This window comes from Gavialis gangeticus, unplaced genomic scaffold (assembly GCF_001723915.1).
Source record: "Gavialis gangeticus isolate Ggan-Ray unplaced genomic scaffold, GavGan_comp1, whole genome shotgun sequence".
NCBI classification, from domain to species: Eukaryota; Metazoa; Chordata; order Crocodylia; family Gavialidae; genus Gavialis; species Gavialis gangeticus.
The window spans coordinates 14,609,395-14,625,950 of record NW_017729018.1 but is presented as its reverse complement, the minus strand read 5'-3'; the positions used below and the strand labels follow the sequence as shown (position 1 = coordinate 14,625,950).

At 43.8% G+C, this 16,556-nt stretch overlaps 1 protein-coding gene across 3 annotated transcripts in view; it reads left to right on the top strand.

Annotated features, from left to right (window-relative positions):
* Positions 1-16,556, top strand: part of ARHGEF18 (Rho/Rac guanine nucleotide exchange factor 18) — a 55,112-nt gene that overhangs the window by 15,942 nt on the left and 22,614 nt on the right. For all 3 annotated transcript variants that reach the window (XM_019513643.1, XM_019513642.1, XM_019513644.1), the window contains 8 exons: positions 7,026-7,167; positions 8,019-8,134; positions 8,297-8,437; positions 9,810-10,060; positions 10,493-10,618; positions 12,398-12,515; positions 12,973-13,221; positions 14,939-15,015. In XM_019513643.1, the coding sequence (XP_019369188.1) occupies positions 7,100-7,167; positions 8,019-8,134; positions 8,297-8,437; positions 9,810-10,060; positions 10,493-10,618; positions 12,398-12,515; positions 12,973-13,221; positions 14,939-15,015 (1,146 nt within the window). In that variant the 5' untranslated portion in view covers positions 7,026-7,099. The remainder of the gene's footprint in view (positions 1-7,025; positions 7,168-8,018; positions 8,135-8,296; positions 8,438-9,809; positions 10,061-10,492; positions 10,619-12,397; positions 12,516-12,972; positions 13,222-14,938; positions 15,016-16,556) is intronic.

Below are 16,556 nucleotides of genomic sequence, written 5' to 3'. Positions count from 1 at the left end.
TTTTTTTTTTTTTTTTTAATACGTTTTTAGAACAATACAAGCTGTTTTATTGAAGGTTGAAAACAGTCTCTTTTAATAAGATAGCTTCATTTTTCCCTGTTGGGAATTGGTTAGAGGCTTTTAGAAGTCTCCTGTGCATTTTTATCTTTTTATCTTTTTATTCCTCTTTATACTTTCTTGCTGTGTAACCTCAAAATATCACTGTGAACAGAGATCGATAAAGCTGGTTTCTCATTGATTGTTTCTTCTCTGTCTTCTGAAAAGACTAGAACTGTGAACTGAAAACTTTGTTTTACATCAGATTTTAATAATTGTCTATTTAAAACTTGTCTGCATCTGGGACTTAGTAGAAAACTCTGTGCCAAGCAGGCGTTGCAGTCTGAAAGCTGAAGCGTTGTTGAAATAAATATGGAAAAGTGAGCTGGCAGAAATATGAAAAAGGAACAGCTATTTTTGAAGTATAGGATTTGAAATTGCTTTCTACTGCTGCCATACCGTTCTTGCTTGCAGGCACCGTTAGCACAGACGCGTAATTTGTCTTTTCTGCATGGGAGCTGTGTGAGGCTGTTGGATCATGGCAGAGGTGCACATTCACCCTTTCAGAGCTAGCTCTCATCCCCCTCCTGGTAGGATTGTGCACCTTTGCTTCTAATAGTGTTCCTAGAATTGGGATGCTGGGATAATTGAAAAGGTCAGTTAGCTGTTTTGAATCATGGTTTTGGAACTGAGAGGGCTTGTTCACAACATGGGCTGTCTGTACACATGCTCCGGTGGGAGGGGGTGCATTTTTGAGTGGCTCTCAGGAGGCGCTCTGATCAAAACGCCTGCAGCTGCTTGTGTATACAGTGCCCCGCATTTCAAAATGGTGGCAGGGGTGCTTTAACTAAAACTTCTTTGAGAATAAAGAGAATAATTTTTAGAATAACAGAGATGTTTGGTCTTGTGACCAAGAATGTCTTTGTCTTTTTATGCAAAGGCTTGGAGACGAGAATAGGAATCAAGAAAGAATGGTGAAAATAGGAAAAGTTTAGCTCTAGGTCTTCTCATTGGAACAGCTCTGTGGTACATAGTCTCGTCTGGTGTAATGGGCTAACAGCAATCAATATTTACTCTCAGCAGTGTGCAGACACTGCTAATTGAGCTCAGAAAATGGCTTTTTCATTAGTGCAGATTCTGCTAGGCAGACTGTTCTTACTTTTCACAGAGTCAAAAGCAGAAAGATCAGGAAGCTGTAGGAACAACTAATGCCGTGGGCAGCATTTCATTTGACTCCTAGAATATGCTGTACTACAACAGTAAAGTACGTCTAATTGGGCATTTCTTTTTCATAGGATTAATGTCAAGGGTAGGCTCATGTGATGCTAGGAAACAACACTGAAGACCTGAAGAATGATTTGGCATCATCAACATGAAGAGTGTCTGTCTTTGTGTTCTGCATGGTTTTGGCAGTGAAAAGCAATTTTTTTGGGGGGGGGGTTCGTAACTGCTGTTAGATTTTAGCTTATAAAGAGACATTGCAGGAAGAAGTTTCCAACCCTCTGGAGTGTTAATCTGGGTAATTTCTTTTAACCTGGAGCATGATTCTCAAGGAGCCTGTTTTTAATCCTTCCTTCTACATACAAGGTGAGGTGAGGTAGACTACATTATCTTAAGCATAATGGTTTATCTGCTTGTCTCTGACATACCTGACCTGACAGGTCCAAGGAATGAATGATTTGGGGTGTGGACCAAGGCTAAAGTTAGTAGGAGGGGGAAGCAGCCAGGAACTTGAGCAAAGATGATGTTGCCACCCAGTGAGGAAGCAACCTGTCTTACAGGTTAGTAATTCAAGGTCTTTTTAGAGCCAGGGCAGCCTCTGATTATTCAGGTAGTGGCTGAGGCCCAGGTGCTCTGTCCTCTGCCCCTGACAAAAGGAGTGTGACTTTCCCCTGGGTGAGGGCCGATGTATGCGGCACTGGGTTCTGAACTACCTCTTATAACTCGGGAAAGATGCCTTGGATCACTGTAGATAGCTTTCTAAAAACGTTGGCTCGGTGTGTGGCAGTGACAAAAAACCCCAGTATAATGTTGAGTATCATTAAGAGGGGAATTGAGAACAAAATGGAGAACATCATCATACCAGTATACAAATCCATGGTGTGCCCACATCTTGAATACCATGTGCAGTTCTGGTTTCCACATCTCCAGAAAGATGTAGTAGAATTAGGAGAGGTATGGAGGAGATCAACCAACATGATCAAAGTATGGAGCAGTTGTCATACCAGGAGAGACTAAAAAGGCTAGAAGTGTTCAGTTTGGAAAGGAGAAAGCTGAGGGGAGATATGATAGAGGTCTATAAAACCGTGAAGAGTGTGGGCCAAATGAACAGGGAACTAGTATTCACCAAGTCCCAAAATACTGGACCTAGGGGACTCCGACTGAAGCTAGTAGGAGGCAGGTTTAAAGCTAACCGGAGAGAGTACTTTTTATGTAATGCATTAACATGTGGAATTCATTGCCACAAGGGGTGGTAGGGTCAGAGAGCACAGCTGGGTTCAACAAGGGACTAGCCACATTCGTGGCTGGTGGTCTGTTAGTAGCTGTTGAACAGAATAGTTGAAGGAGTCCAACCCAACATGGTGGGTGCCAGGGTGGTAAGGAATAGGGGGAAGATTACTCTCGAGCTGTCCGGTTCAATGCTCTCCCTCTAACGCTTCCGCCTCTGCCACCATTGGATACAGGGTACAGGGTTGGAGGGCCACTGGTGGCACTGACCACATGTGGCACTTCTTAGGTTATCATCTCAGCTGTCCACACCTGAGGTGTGGCCTTTTCCGTGGGCTGTATGCTGGAAGCTAATGGTAAACACCAAGGCCAGCTATCGGCAGGGTTCGCTCAGAGGACAGCTAACGTCCATCTCCGAGCTCTGAGCAGGGGGCCTGGTAGCTGCCAGGTAGCGTTCAGGGTTTCGGGTCTGCCGCACAGTTAAAAGTCTAAAGGGGTGCAAGCTGGAGCCACCTCTCTCCCATCAGATACTGCTGCACAGTGAGTGGGCCCTGGAGCTTGGCATCCTTAGGTCTGCTGTAGGAGGTGGGTGGGCGCAGATGGATGGGGAAGGGCATCGCCTGGGTGCTGGCACACTGCAAGCTTCACATTTGTCCCAAGCTGCTGGTAAGTGCAGGTGGGGGGGCTCTGCGTGTGCGAGTTTTTTGAGTCTGAATGCTCTTAGCTCCGTGGCTTGTGGTGGATATTGTTGTGCTTTTTATTTTTGAGTATTTCGTATTGCTAAGATAGAAGCGGTCCCAGGATCTGAACCTGCTCTGGCACCTGCTGCTGCTGCTGGTAGCTTTAGTCGCACGTTGGTGTGATTTCCTGCCCTGTTACTGCATGAAAGACTTGCATAGACTTGCTGTGTATGCGGAGCAGAGACACCACACTGAAAACAATTGTATATCAAACACTGTTCAACATGAACTCAGGGAGGCAATTAATAGCGTTTTTTTTCCTAACCTCTTTAAACGACTGTGATGGTAGGGATTACTTAAAAGTATAGCAGGTGGGGGGACTCGTTACAGAAGTGTGTTTTGTTTTTTTTTCCCCCTCTTAGGGTAACCGTTCTGTTTTAATTTTGGTAAACTACTAGGTTCTGGCTTTACTACTGCCGGCATGTAGCATATCTCCAGAAAACATTTCTTTTTTTTTCCAATTATGTGTAGTGGATCAGTTGTCTTTTCTCACAATTTTTTTTCCTCCAGGGCCCAGGCTCTCAATTGCTTCTATTAAAGGGCTACTTTGAGTGCTAAAATAGACTAATTAAACTGGCCTTGTTTCTCATTGCCCCAAAACATGGATTACTTTATGTGTATAGGTTTCTGATTTGTAATAGAGACAGTATCACTAAACTGTTGGATTTCAGATGCGTCTGAAACAGAATTAGCTGGGTAATATCCTTATGACTTATGAAATCAGAACAGTGAGATTTTACATCAGTTGACTTGGCCTGTAGGATTAATTCATAAAATATTTGGTAATACATGCACAGATGACATTCTTTTCCGGTGGGTCATGGGCCTGTCCTTTGTAACCTGTGCAGCATCGCTATGAGTAGGGACCTAATTATGTTAACCCTTTTGCGTAAGAAGCTTGGAAGGGACGTGGGTCGGTTGCAGTGATGCACTGTAATGGACCCTTCAGAATTCAGGAAGTGCTTTTCAGAATGAAGCTGATGGTGTTGGTTGGACATACGGGGTCTAGTCTTTCCCTTTCCTCAGGAACTAAAAGTTTTGTTTCCTAAGTTTCTCGCTGGAAGGCCACAACATTTTGGTGGCTTTTTAGAAAGTATAAAACAACCCAGTGTCAGAGACTCAACGTATTTTCCTGGTTGGTAAAAACAGCGCCACCAAATTTTAGTAGAGGTAGTTGCATTTATACCCTGCCTTCCAAGTTTAGCGTAATGGTTATATCTGAGCTGCAAATAAGCATTTAAGCGGTACCAACCAGTGAGAACCTGTCTTTAGATAAGTAACTAAAAAGTACAGGTGCAAAGCACAATTAAAATTATTTCTTTAAATACAGGTTTTCCTGATTTAAGTCAGCCCGTTCTGAACTAAAGACGTGTGCCTTCTTCCCTAAAGAGGCATTGGCCTTCCATGCATTCAGGTGACAAACACGGCGGGTGGCCTGTTCTGCGTGCTCTCTTGGAACAAGACACCTCAGTAGCAAGTCAAGTCTGATTCTTCTCCTAGTTAGTGGGATACTGTCACTTCTGCAAGCTGGGGTAATAATGGCTGAGATTTCATTGCAGTGTTTTGGTAACTGCATGAACAAAAAACCTAATTTATACATAACAGAACGTGAAAACTGAATTTTCTGGGTCATACTTGACCTGGGGGGAGGTGGGTAGTGGAGTCCCCCAGGGCTCGGTCCTGGGGCCTGCGCTGTTCAATTTCTTCATCAGCGATCTGGATGATGGGGTGGAAAGTAACCTGTTTAAATTCGCTGATGACACCAAAATTTGGGGGGAGGTGAGCACGCTAGCAGGGAGGGAGAGATTGCAGAGGGATCTGGATAGGTTACAGGGGTGGGCTAACAGGAACAGGATGCGTTTTAATACGGACAAGTGCAGGGTGCTGCACTTGGGCAGTAGGAACCAGCAGCACACTTACACAATGGGGAACTCCCTACTCGAGAGCACGGAGGCAGAAAGAGATCTTGGAGTCATTATTGACTCCAAGATGAACATGGGCCGACAATGCGAGGTCATGGTTGGCAGGGCTAACCGGACCTTGTCGTGCATCCACAGGTGCATCTCGAGTAGAGCCAAGGAGGTGATCCTCCCCCTCTACGCGACGCTGGTCAGGCCACAGCTGGAGTATTGTGTCCAGTTCTGTGCGCCCCATTTCAAGAGGGATGTGGACAACATGGAGAGGGTCCAGAGGAGGGCCACCCGCATGATCCGGGGACAACAGGGCAGACCCTACAGTGAGAGACTGCGGGACCTGAACCTATTCAGCCTCCACAAGAGAAGGCTGAGGGGGGACCTGGTGACCGTCTATAAACTCACTAGGGGGGACCAGAAGGGTTTGGGGGAGACGCTGTTTCCCCTAGCGCCCGCTGGCATAACAAGGAGTAATGGGCACAAGTTGATGGAGAGGAGGTATAGATTGGACATCCGCAAAAACTACTTCACAGTTAGGGCGGCTAGGAGCTGGAACCAACTTCCAAGGGAAGTGGTGCTTGCCCCTACCCTGGGGGTCTTTAAGAAGAGGCTGGATGCCTACCTGGCTGGACTCATTTGAGTCCTGTTTCTTGTTTTGGGGTTTTGTTGTTCTCCTGCCCTGGCGGGGGGTTGGGCTAGAAGATCTACTAGGTCCCTTCCGACCCTAAATCTATGAAACTATGAATTTAGGATCCTATTCTGTGCATTCTGTTTAGCAACTATATTTAATGATATACCTGTTTTTTAAAAACTTTACTCGCATCTGTCCTCACCATTTTCTTTTCATTTGTGATGGCATTTGTGTTGTTTCCTTTCAGTTAGTCTCCTTTGTGCTGCTTTTTACTCTCTCAGTTTTTTCCTCTGCTTTCTGTTCTCCCTTATTTTATTTTAACTGTTGTGACCCCTCTCCCTCCCTCTTTCAGCAGGGTAACCCTCTAAGTTTCAGAGGTACTTTGACCAAAGGGCACCTGCAATTTCATCAGTGATGCAGAATTTTAAAGACTGTGTGGCTGGTTTTTCCAATGGTCTCTTTTCTGATGTGCGTTATCTCATTCATTCCAGATGTTGGTGCTCAGTAATTGTATCTGTAGTTTATAAGCCTATTACAGGTTCCATATATTATAGTGCTGTATAATTTTAGTGTCCTTCCAATTTGCAGTCTGTCCGGGTTTGGAAAGCTGCAGTACTAAAATTGAATTTAGCAGTGGTATCTGGTACGCTCAGTGTACATGCATGTGTGTGGGGCCATAAATCACCGTCTGGCAATAAGCACTGCACAGACCTCTGTGTATGTTGTTATTTCAGATTGTTCTTGTTTGACATTTACTGTTCTATGCCCTTGTACAGTAGGGTGTGAATAATTGTGTGCAGGTTCTGATGCTTTACTAAAGAAGAAGATACTTTGCAATTTCCACAGCAAATGGGCACAGTAGGGACCAATTTCCTGCACTTCAGACCTGCTGATTTAGCCAATACTGTAAGTTAAGTGGCAGGTTTACATTTCTAGAAGGATCACAGGGTAGTATAAAAACAGTGCATCTCTGGGGCCACTTTACTCTGCTGAGTCTTAGGGCAGCTGGTTTGAGCATGGGGAATACAAACTCAAAAAGCAGCAACAGAAATGATACGGCCCCAGCTCATCCCGAGCTGTCTTTCTGTGGTTCTTTTTCAAGGAAATGGAATGAAAATGTCTTTTTGGACAGTGAGCTCTTGACGTCCAAGATCTTGTCTGCTCTCCGTCCCCAGTCAGAGCGGGGTTTGAGAGCAGGCGATCTGCGATGTACTGCTCACTTTCTGAGCACTGATTCCATTTTTGCTTCTCTAGCAGCCTCTCTGAAGGAGCAACCCCGGAGCATTCTCACGGGACCGGATGGCACCCAGGTTCTGTCGCGCAATCTCGGCATGACTGTCGCCCAGAGAGGAAATTCTCAGGCTTCGCTGAATCCTGCTAGTGCTGTTAGTAAATTTGGGTAAGCAGACTACTTCTTAGTTAAGCACTTGTTTGAGGGGGTGGGGGGTGCAACTTATAAAAACAGTTGTACTACTAAATCCTCTAAAAAATAGGAGCATGCATTTATTGCAAACTCTGGAGATTATCTGATGAGCTCTTGCTGCTTAATTTCACTTAGAGAAATGCTCCCGAAACAGAAGGCTATTTGTTTTTTTGAGGGTACACACACAGTCTTTTTTTTCCCTCTGCAGTGCTGCAAATGCTGTTATGTTCATATTGGGATTTTGGCATTTGAATACTCTTGTTCAAGGTTTATTTTCCATTTACATTGTTTCTCCCTAGGTCTGTGGAAAATTGGGAATCACTTCAGAGATTAAGAATAAGCTAGTGTGGTGCTAGCTTCACCCAGTGTGTTTGCCAGTGCTGGTTAACTTGAAATATCCCTTGCTTTAAAACAGTGGGCTACTTCAAAACTGCCGGTTTTTTAATCTTTTTTGGGATCCATAATTATTCCCAATCCTAGTGAAGGAGCCTTTTGCTATGATCCTATATAGGGTATGCAATGCTTTGTCCGGTTCATTAACAGAAAAAGAAGTGCCTGTTAAAGGTTTAGTACCAAAAGTTGTCCAAAAGCTGATACCAGCTTAAACTGCAAATGTATCCATATAGATAGTTGGTGATGTTAATAGGGTGGTTTGACTGTTTAATTTCAGAGTTCAAAGACTGTCTTTTCTTTTTTGTGGAGCTAAGAAGATGAAAAAAATGTTTAAAATGGTTTATTATAGATACATTTAGTAATGCTTTTCTCTCTAAGATGTTGGCAGCCTATATTAAAGTAATGGCTTTGTCTAATGTCTTTGACTGTTTTAGACTAAATACAGGAGAAATGGATGAAGGGGATTCTGGATTTTTTAAATTCAGGCAGACCTCATCAGATGATGTCGTCTCACTTGCATCTTCAACAGCAGACTCCATTTTTCTGGAAGGTACAGAAGTTCTCTGCTTTTCAGGATTTCCTGCTGTTTTGAACAGATAATCTTTCTGGAATACAGCTGATATGTTCTAAATTTTTTTATGTTAAAGGTACTGGGGATACAACCTGGGGCAAAGTGTGGTACTTAATGAACTGGGCTGTGCTTTTGACCTAGATGCAGTTTCTCTCTCTCTGCGAAATGAGATAGAAACAGATGCTCGCGAGTTTGAGGCAGAATCATGGAGTCTCGCAGTGGAACAGTCTTATGCAAAGAAGCAAAGGAAAGAAGTTATCAAAAGGCAAGATGTCATTTATGGTAAGAATTAAAATAGCAAATTAATATGTCATAGTGTTTCTATTTTGCATGTTTTCCTTGTGCTTGGGAGCTAGAACTGTATGAAGATTGTCACACTTTAACTTCTCATCTTTCTGTGTATTTATGTTCTCCTGCCACATAGTTTTAAACAACCTACAGCTTTTTCTGGAATGCTAATATATAAGCCATGTTTGGCTGCAACCTGGAGATACCCTAAATTAGTCAATCTTACTTGCTACTTGGATGGAAAATTTCCAAAGAAAACTAAAGAACTACCAGGAAGGGGCATTCACATTTTAGTAGAGCAGCACATTTATGTCTGTACTGATGCAGTACCCTGCAAGTTTTTATGGCTCTCAGTACTATTAGAAATGCTTTCCTTCTAGTGAAACCTAATACTAAAATTGTGATTTCTTGTCCTCAAAGAGCCTGTGGTTTTGACGCAAGGGTGGACTTGCTGATCCCATACCTGTCCCACTTAGAACTTGCTGTCTGAAAACTGCTTCTGTGGTTCTGGTTGAATTATGAAATTCTTCATTTCCGGTTCAGAACAGTTGCTGTGATTCCACCCAAGAGATGTTTGGACAGATTCCTTTTTCATCCAGACTTCCTTACAGATTATATCTAAAAGGATTATTACTAATGCCAAGAGGTTTTGCGCACTTCTACCCTGCTAACTTCAAAATGTTTAGTCTGTATTGCTAAGTCCCATTAGAGAGTTTTGAGTAGACTGCAGATTTTATCTGTCCATCTGTGAGCTGCTTCGGAAAAGGTCTTTAAGCACTACCGTGCTGTCATGTCTCAGTGTAATCCTTGGCACCTTGTTGTTGATACTTCATTAATGCCTGGGGGAAATCCAAAAGCATCGTGACTGAGTTTTCTATCCAAAGCCTGGCTTTTGTATTTGCAAGAACGTATAATGCCCCAGGTCTCTGTTCTGCTGACGTTACGGTAGTTTAACGTCTTATCTAGGCTTACGTGATAATAGAGCTATCAGTCTTTGTTGGACCTCAGTAAGAGAGGGGTTTTTTGTGTATTTAGTGAAAAATATAATTGAAGGCATCCCCTTCTTATTAATGCATGCGTTGAAACTGTGTATGACTGTGGCATGTGGGTAAAGCTTAGAGTACCTGGTACACAACAGTAGAATTAGCATTAGCGTTTCTTGACACTAAGAGGTAAGTGCTGGGCATATTTAGATGCAACTGAAATAAGTTGGCCCTGTAGGTGCCTGTCGTTGTTCTAGTCCATATCTGCTAGTTGTAAGCACCAGCAGTTTAGTGCAGTGGCTTTCATAGCCTGCTTTTTTATGTGCTTTGCCAGCCCATGCCTGATGTTTGTAAGTGACTTCAGATTTTCTCCCCATCTCCAGAGCTGATGCAGACTGAAATGCACCACGTCCGAACACTGAAAATCATGCTGAAGGTGTATTCGAAAGCACTGAGAGAGGAGCTGCAGTTCACTAACATCATTGTCAACAAAATCTTCCCATGTGTGGATGAGTTGCTGGAGCTGCATGGACAATTCCTGCTTCAGTTAAAAGAGCGACAGAGAGAGTCCTTGGAAGAAGGCAGTGACCGTAACTACATTATCCAGAATATTGGAGACCTTCTTGTGCAACAGGTAAGAATTAACCCCTAATAGTGCTGGCATCACAGTTAATGCCAGAGAAGTTAACTGAAAGATTAAAATTGCACTCTGTAAAATTTCAGTACAGAATATCCTAGATGATATAGTTGTTTACAGTTATTTTTCCACAGATGTTCCTGGTGTCCGGAAACATCTGGTCACAAACAGTGCGCGAGGTTCACAAAATGTTTCTTTTGCTGAATGTTGCCTGAGCCACCTCACTTCAAAACCCTCCTCCCCTGCTACCAGCTTCCAGTACAACAGAAGCTGGTATAGCAAAAAACCTATGTCCCCAAAGCCAAGCAGCACAAATCTTGATGAAACCCAGCAGCATTACAGTAGCCAGTCTTGGGGCAGGGGGAAGGTAGTTACCAGCTACATTTTAACTGGATAATTTAATGTCACCATCATGTTTCCAATGTTTAGTTTTCAGGTGAAAATGGGGAGAGAATGAAAGAAAAATACGGAGTGTTCTGTGGTGGTCATAATGAAGCTGTCAGTTATTATAAGGAGCTGCTGCAGAGCAACAAGAAATTTCAGAACTTAATGAAGGTAAAAAAAAAAACAACCACCAAACAAATCCTCTTTTCCCAAAGGGCAAGGTATCTCTGAGTTGTTCAGGGTTAGTTTTGCATTGAAGACCCCTTGTATTTAGCTGCAGGAAGCCCATAACTGGAAGGAACATAACTTTATTTGGCAGGCTGCTGGCCACATGCCTTTTGTGCATCCCAAGCCTCACAGGCACTTTGGCTATAACTGAGGTCACGGCACAATGCTCAGTTCTTGAGAGGCAGTGTTCCCTCTTGCACAGATCATGGGACTGGATCACGGTTAGGGTCCATCAAGGGTTTTCACTAGCCCTGGATATGTTCACCAAGGATTTTTTGGAAGGATGCCCCGTGGTATGTGATGTTTGTGGATATGATCTAGATTGTAGAAAACAGAGAAGAGGTAGAGTGTGACTTGGACAGATGGAGGCAAAGCTTGAAAAAGTATGGGAAAAATCGAGGACGTGTTTGTTCAGGTGATTATGAGGGGAACACACTTTTGTCACTGGATGACCAACACATACCTTCTGCCTTCAAGTTCAAACGTTGAGGTTCCATTGTGCAAGAAAGTGGAGGGGTAAGGAAGCTGGAAGCAGGATAAATAAGGCATGGACATAGTGGAGAGAGGTGGGTTGAATAGTTTGTGATAGGAAAATGCCGCTTCATCAGATGGGAAAAGGCTACAAGAGGGTAATGAAGGCCAGTGCTATTGTACGGATCATTATTTGTGGAGTTAGCAGGAAAATCACGTATGCCACAAAGTGGGGTAGCAGCAGGCCAAGGAGATGCTGAACAAAGGAAAAGCAGAGGGAGAGCAAACTGAGATGGTTTAGGTATGTGTCCAGAAGGCCTGAAGAACTGGAAAGTAACTTCAGGTCAGGAGAGTTGGAGGCAGGAGGAAGAGAGGAAGACCCCAGAAGACGTGGTGTGAACATATAAAACAAGACCTGAGGACGTGGGCATTTCAGGCTGGCAGTGGACAGAAGATTGTAGAATATTTACACTCAGAAAGCAGATTCCACCTTACAGGACGCAAGATCTGAAGAGGAGGAGGAATGCAAAAGTATAATTTATACCTCTTGAAGGGGAGAGCTATGAGCAGCGTTCCCTTTAAGCTGTGCAGCGTGCGTGGCTGCGCTTATGCTGTGTTGCCAGGTGCACCTGCGCGGCCGCACACGCACAGCTTAGATGGGTCTGTGCTGTGGCCTGCTGCCAGGATGCTGTGGATAGGATTGGTTTGGCTGTTGTAGTTCTGCTGTTTTCGAACATTTCCTCCATAAGTGGAGTTGTGGTCATTTAGGTTAGCATTAAATTGCAGAAACAGTCAAAATAGCCACCTGTGCCCTGTTCATTGGTGAATGTAATTCTTCACCCTTACCCTGCTGATTTCTGATTTAATAAGTGTATTAAGTATACTTCAAAGGACATCCTGACTATGGGGAAAAATTCGCATTAAATAGAAAATCCCACGGCTTGAAGTTTAATCTGTTTTACTGTCATTGGAGGTAACACTTAAAATATCATTTTCTATGATACAAATGAAAAGTAACAACAAGCTTGTCATGTGCATGAGGTGCCTATTGCTAATTTGTGATCAATGCTTATGTGGCCGTGTTATGACAGTGTCCACAGTTCCCTGTTGCACAAAGGGAGACATTTCAGGAGGTAAGGAATGGGAATGGGGAGGGAGACAGGAGAGAAGTAAATTAAATGCATCGTGTGATAACGAGTGGCATAAGCTTGCTGGGCTTGAATATTGACTTTCTCTGTGTTTGCTCCCTAGAAAATAGGCAATTCACCCATTGTGAGGAGACTTGGTGTCCAGGAGTGCATCCTCCTAGTCACTCAGCGCATTACAAAGTACCCAGTGCTGGTGGAGCGCATTATTCAGAACACGGAAGGTATTTCATTTACTCTTTCACAGAGATACTGTCAGTCATTTTCCTTCCTGCTCCAGCCCCCTCTTGCCTTGCCCTGCCCTTCCCTCTTCCCAAACAGGGAGCACTTGCTGTGACTCCCTGCAGATGTTGCTCTTTCTTTTCTTTTTTGTTAAAGACTTGGCTTTTGAGCTGCAAGCTATCATATGCTCAGAGGCAGAATTAGATCTTAAGTCTAAAGACAAAGAATCTTTTTGTTTCTAGCCCCTTCCTTTGATGAGGATTTGCCGTGTGTGTTGGGGGTATTTTGTACTTCCTGCTCCTAAGAAACCTGTTCAGGTTTGGTGCGAGTTGGATTGTTTAGAATTTGTTTACAGGAGGCATTTCATGTACCAGAAATTTAAATGCATTTCAGCATGAATGCAAAATTCCTTAAATACAAAAGCACGGTCAGGTTGACAAATAATCTACTTTTTTGCAGCTGGCACTAAAGATTATGAAGAGCTGACCCAGGCGCTCAGTCTCATTAAAGAGACAATCACTCATGTAGATGCCAAGGTAAATGAGTGTGAGAAGGGACAGCGTCTGAGAGAAATTATGCAGAAAATGGAGGTCAAATCATCCGGGAAGTACAGGAATGGGCTGTTGTTCCGGAAGGATGATATGGGGCGGCGACGGCTCCTGTTGGATGGGATGCTGTACTGGAAAGCTGCATCGGGACGTCTCAAAGGTAGAGGACTGGCAAGGGGAAAGCGCACCAGGGAAACAAAATTTCTATTAGTTTAGTAACTGTTTGTTAATGATTGATCGATTGGGTGTACAGTAGGATGATGATAACCTGCTAATTTAATAAAATACTGAAGGAAATAGCACTTGTTCTATTCCTGGCTTGTTAAATAAGCATCCCTATAACGGTGCACAGTAAGTTGAGGTGCTGTGCTGTTTGCTTATTATCTGTCTGATCCTCTGCCCAGTTCAAGAGGGAGGTCTTTAGAGTGATGACAAGGTGTTGAGTCATCCTGCCTTAGACTCCTGTGGAAAAACATTATCTTGTGTGAGCTCTGATTCACACTTTGAAATATCATGTCATGTCAACCCTATGACACCTTCCCTCTGCAGCTTGGCCAGAAAATCAAAAGAGCTGCTGTAAGCTAAAGATTTGTTAACATTGACATGGCTGAAGGGCACCAGAAGACACCTCATTGGCTCGTGCTGTGTGGCCAGGAGGAACCTGGTGCCCGGAGATGTCGTGTTGTTCCAGAAGAATCTGCTGATGGAAATAAGGCATGTTTTTTTTCTGAGCAGACGGTGTCTAAACGCAGTGTTCGTCTCTGAACTGCTCAGAAAATCTTTTGCCTGTGCTCCAGCCCAAAGCACACATGCTCAGGCAGCAAGTGAAAAGCAGTAGTCAACCTGGTATTGCAAATGATGTCAGTGTGAAAGCCTGGTTGATTAGTTGTTAGAACTGGTGGGCACAGTGAACAAGTACTTGCACTTTTCCCCTTCCTCTTCATATTTTTGTTTCTATAAACCTGAGTGTTTCTTCAGAGACGTTTGGTTCCGACAGGTTTAACAGTGTAGAAATCACTAAATAAAACTGCTGGATAGATGTCTAATCTAGATCTTCTCTTACGGCATTGTCTGTCACTGTGGTATCTGAGAGAGGTAACTATGAGCAGAGCCCTGTGGATCTGACATTGCCGAAGGCTGTGCTGTAGAACCTACTCCAGGCCGCAGGACAGTCCTCCAGAATCCAGGTTTTTCTGGATGGTAAGGATTATTGGTGTAGCCCCCTTGAGTAGTCAGCCTCAGAAATATGGCCTGAATATGTAATGCAGGAACAGTGGCTCGGACGGGGGATTTTACCCGTTTGCCGCAATAGATTTTTATCACTGAACCCTGAATAATTCAACTGAAATGTTAACTTTCTTAACTTCTTCATTGCTGGTTTTACGAGAAACCAGCTAATTTCCTGCTGCGCTGATTCCAGGATGCCTCCAAGGTCTTTCCCTGCTGCACAGCTTCTCTTGCTTCCATAGCAATTAAATGTCTTAGAAACCAAATCAGTACCATGAAAACTGAGCATGCGGGCCCATAGAAAATCAGTGCTATAGTAAAATAAATAAAGCAATGGCTATAGTACTGCCCATATTAATTTCAATAAGAAGTACTTCTCTGCTGCTAATTGAAATTAGAGTGCAGAAAACATGCGACCTCACCGCATGGTTCATATCTAATGCACTGGCCTTGATGATCATCCATCCTGGTTGGTTGTTTCGTAAAATGGCTCGTCACAAGGTTGAAATGGTGCTGAGAAGACACAAGTACGAGAGCATCCTCCGCACTGCTCCACATTAACACTGCAGTGCAAAGTGAAAGGGTTGTAAGTTTACACCAGTCTTTGGCTTTACAACCACTTCCGTTTTCTCTTTCTGTTGCTTTTTTAGATATCCTGGCTGTCCTGTTAACTGATGTACTTTTGCTGCTGCAGGAAAAGGACCAAAAATATACTTTTGCGTCTGTGGTATGTACCTTTCTCCTCAAAACATTTGCTGACAATATTAATGAAAGTGACTGAGACCAAGCTAAGAATATGCATAGAAGCCTCAAATACAAACATGGTGGTAGTGCCAAATGCCTCCATAGAGACCAAGGCCTTGTGGTGGTGTGTGCTGCACAGGTGTGCATGGAAGACGTAGCAGACCTGTGGCTTACGTGCCAGCTGGTGCGGAAGGTCCCTTTCTGCTGTCTGGGAATGTCTCCCACCCCCAGAAATGGGCATGTAGGCAACAGGAATGTCAGAGTAATAGGAACAGAGAGTTATAGTTCTCATGACACTAAACTGCTCTCCCACCTTTGTGGGCAGCGCAGGCAGTGATGCAAGAAACAGAAAAAGCAAGTACCTAAAATAAAGCAAGCCAGATACCTTGGGGTCACTTCCTCTGAAATAAAGCTAATACAGGTTCAGCTGTGCTGCTTTTCATAGTGCGGAGCAACTAGCCCGAGCTACTTTAACTCGCCAGGCTTTGGCTTCCTGTTCCTTTGAATAAGAAGCTGTGTTTTTTACCACTCCTTCCTGTCTTTCAGCTGTCTGTCCCTGTCTCTTCTGGTAGCATGCAACTGAAGCAGGATAGAGCTGTGTCTTGAAAGGCACCTGCAAGCAGCCCTTTAAAGAGTGGGTCTCTGCTGCCTGGCTCCCCTCTTATATGTCACTTTGAGGAAAGGATCTGTAGAAAAAGCACACTGTGACCATAGAAATTGTTGAAGGCTGGAGGCTGAAGCAAATGTAATGATCACAGTCATTTGGAGCACTGAGACTTGGTGGATTTGCTTGCTTTTTCAAGGCATTTCCTAGGTTGCCCTGTGTGCCATTACCAGCTGAGAGGTTACATATGTTCTGTACCAAAGGTCAGTTGTGGGTGTAGCAATCTGCCATGCTAATTAGGACACTGAAACTGTAGTTTACTTTTGTTTTAAACCATTATTTACCTTGCCCAGATATTTTTCAGCATAGCAGGACTGAGGCTTAATTTCCATGGCAAACTTTATCAAGACAACTAAAGTGTAATTTAAATAAGTAATTCATGTTAAGCATGTGGCTGAGTACTGAATATGCTTTCTTGAATTGGAGCATCTTCATGGTAAAGCAGCCACTTTTATGTCCTGTCTATTTGTAATAACACATGCATTGGCTTGCTTTTATAGCACAGGACCACAATGAAACTGGCTTCTGATCTGTTTAATAAAATGTACACTCAGCTGAAACGTTGTGGGTAAAAAGCAGCCTGTTCAAATTTGCTGATGACACTAAGGTGTTGGGGGATGTGGGTACGCTAGAAGGGAGGAATAGGCTGCAATCAGACCTAGACAGGTTACAGGGGTGGGCAGCTGAGAACAGGATGGGATTCAACACCGACAAGTGTAAGGTGCTGCACCTGGGGAGGAAGAACCGGCACCATACCTACAGGCTGGGGAACTCCCCTCTCGTCAGTGCAGAGGCAGAAAAGGATCTTGGAGTCGTCATTGATGCCAAGATGAACGTGGACAGGCAGTGTGGGGATGCGG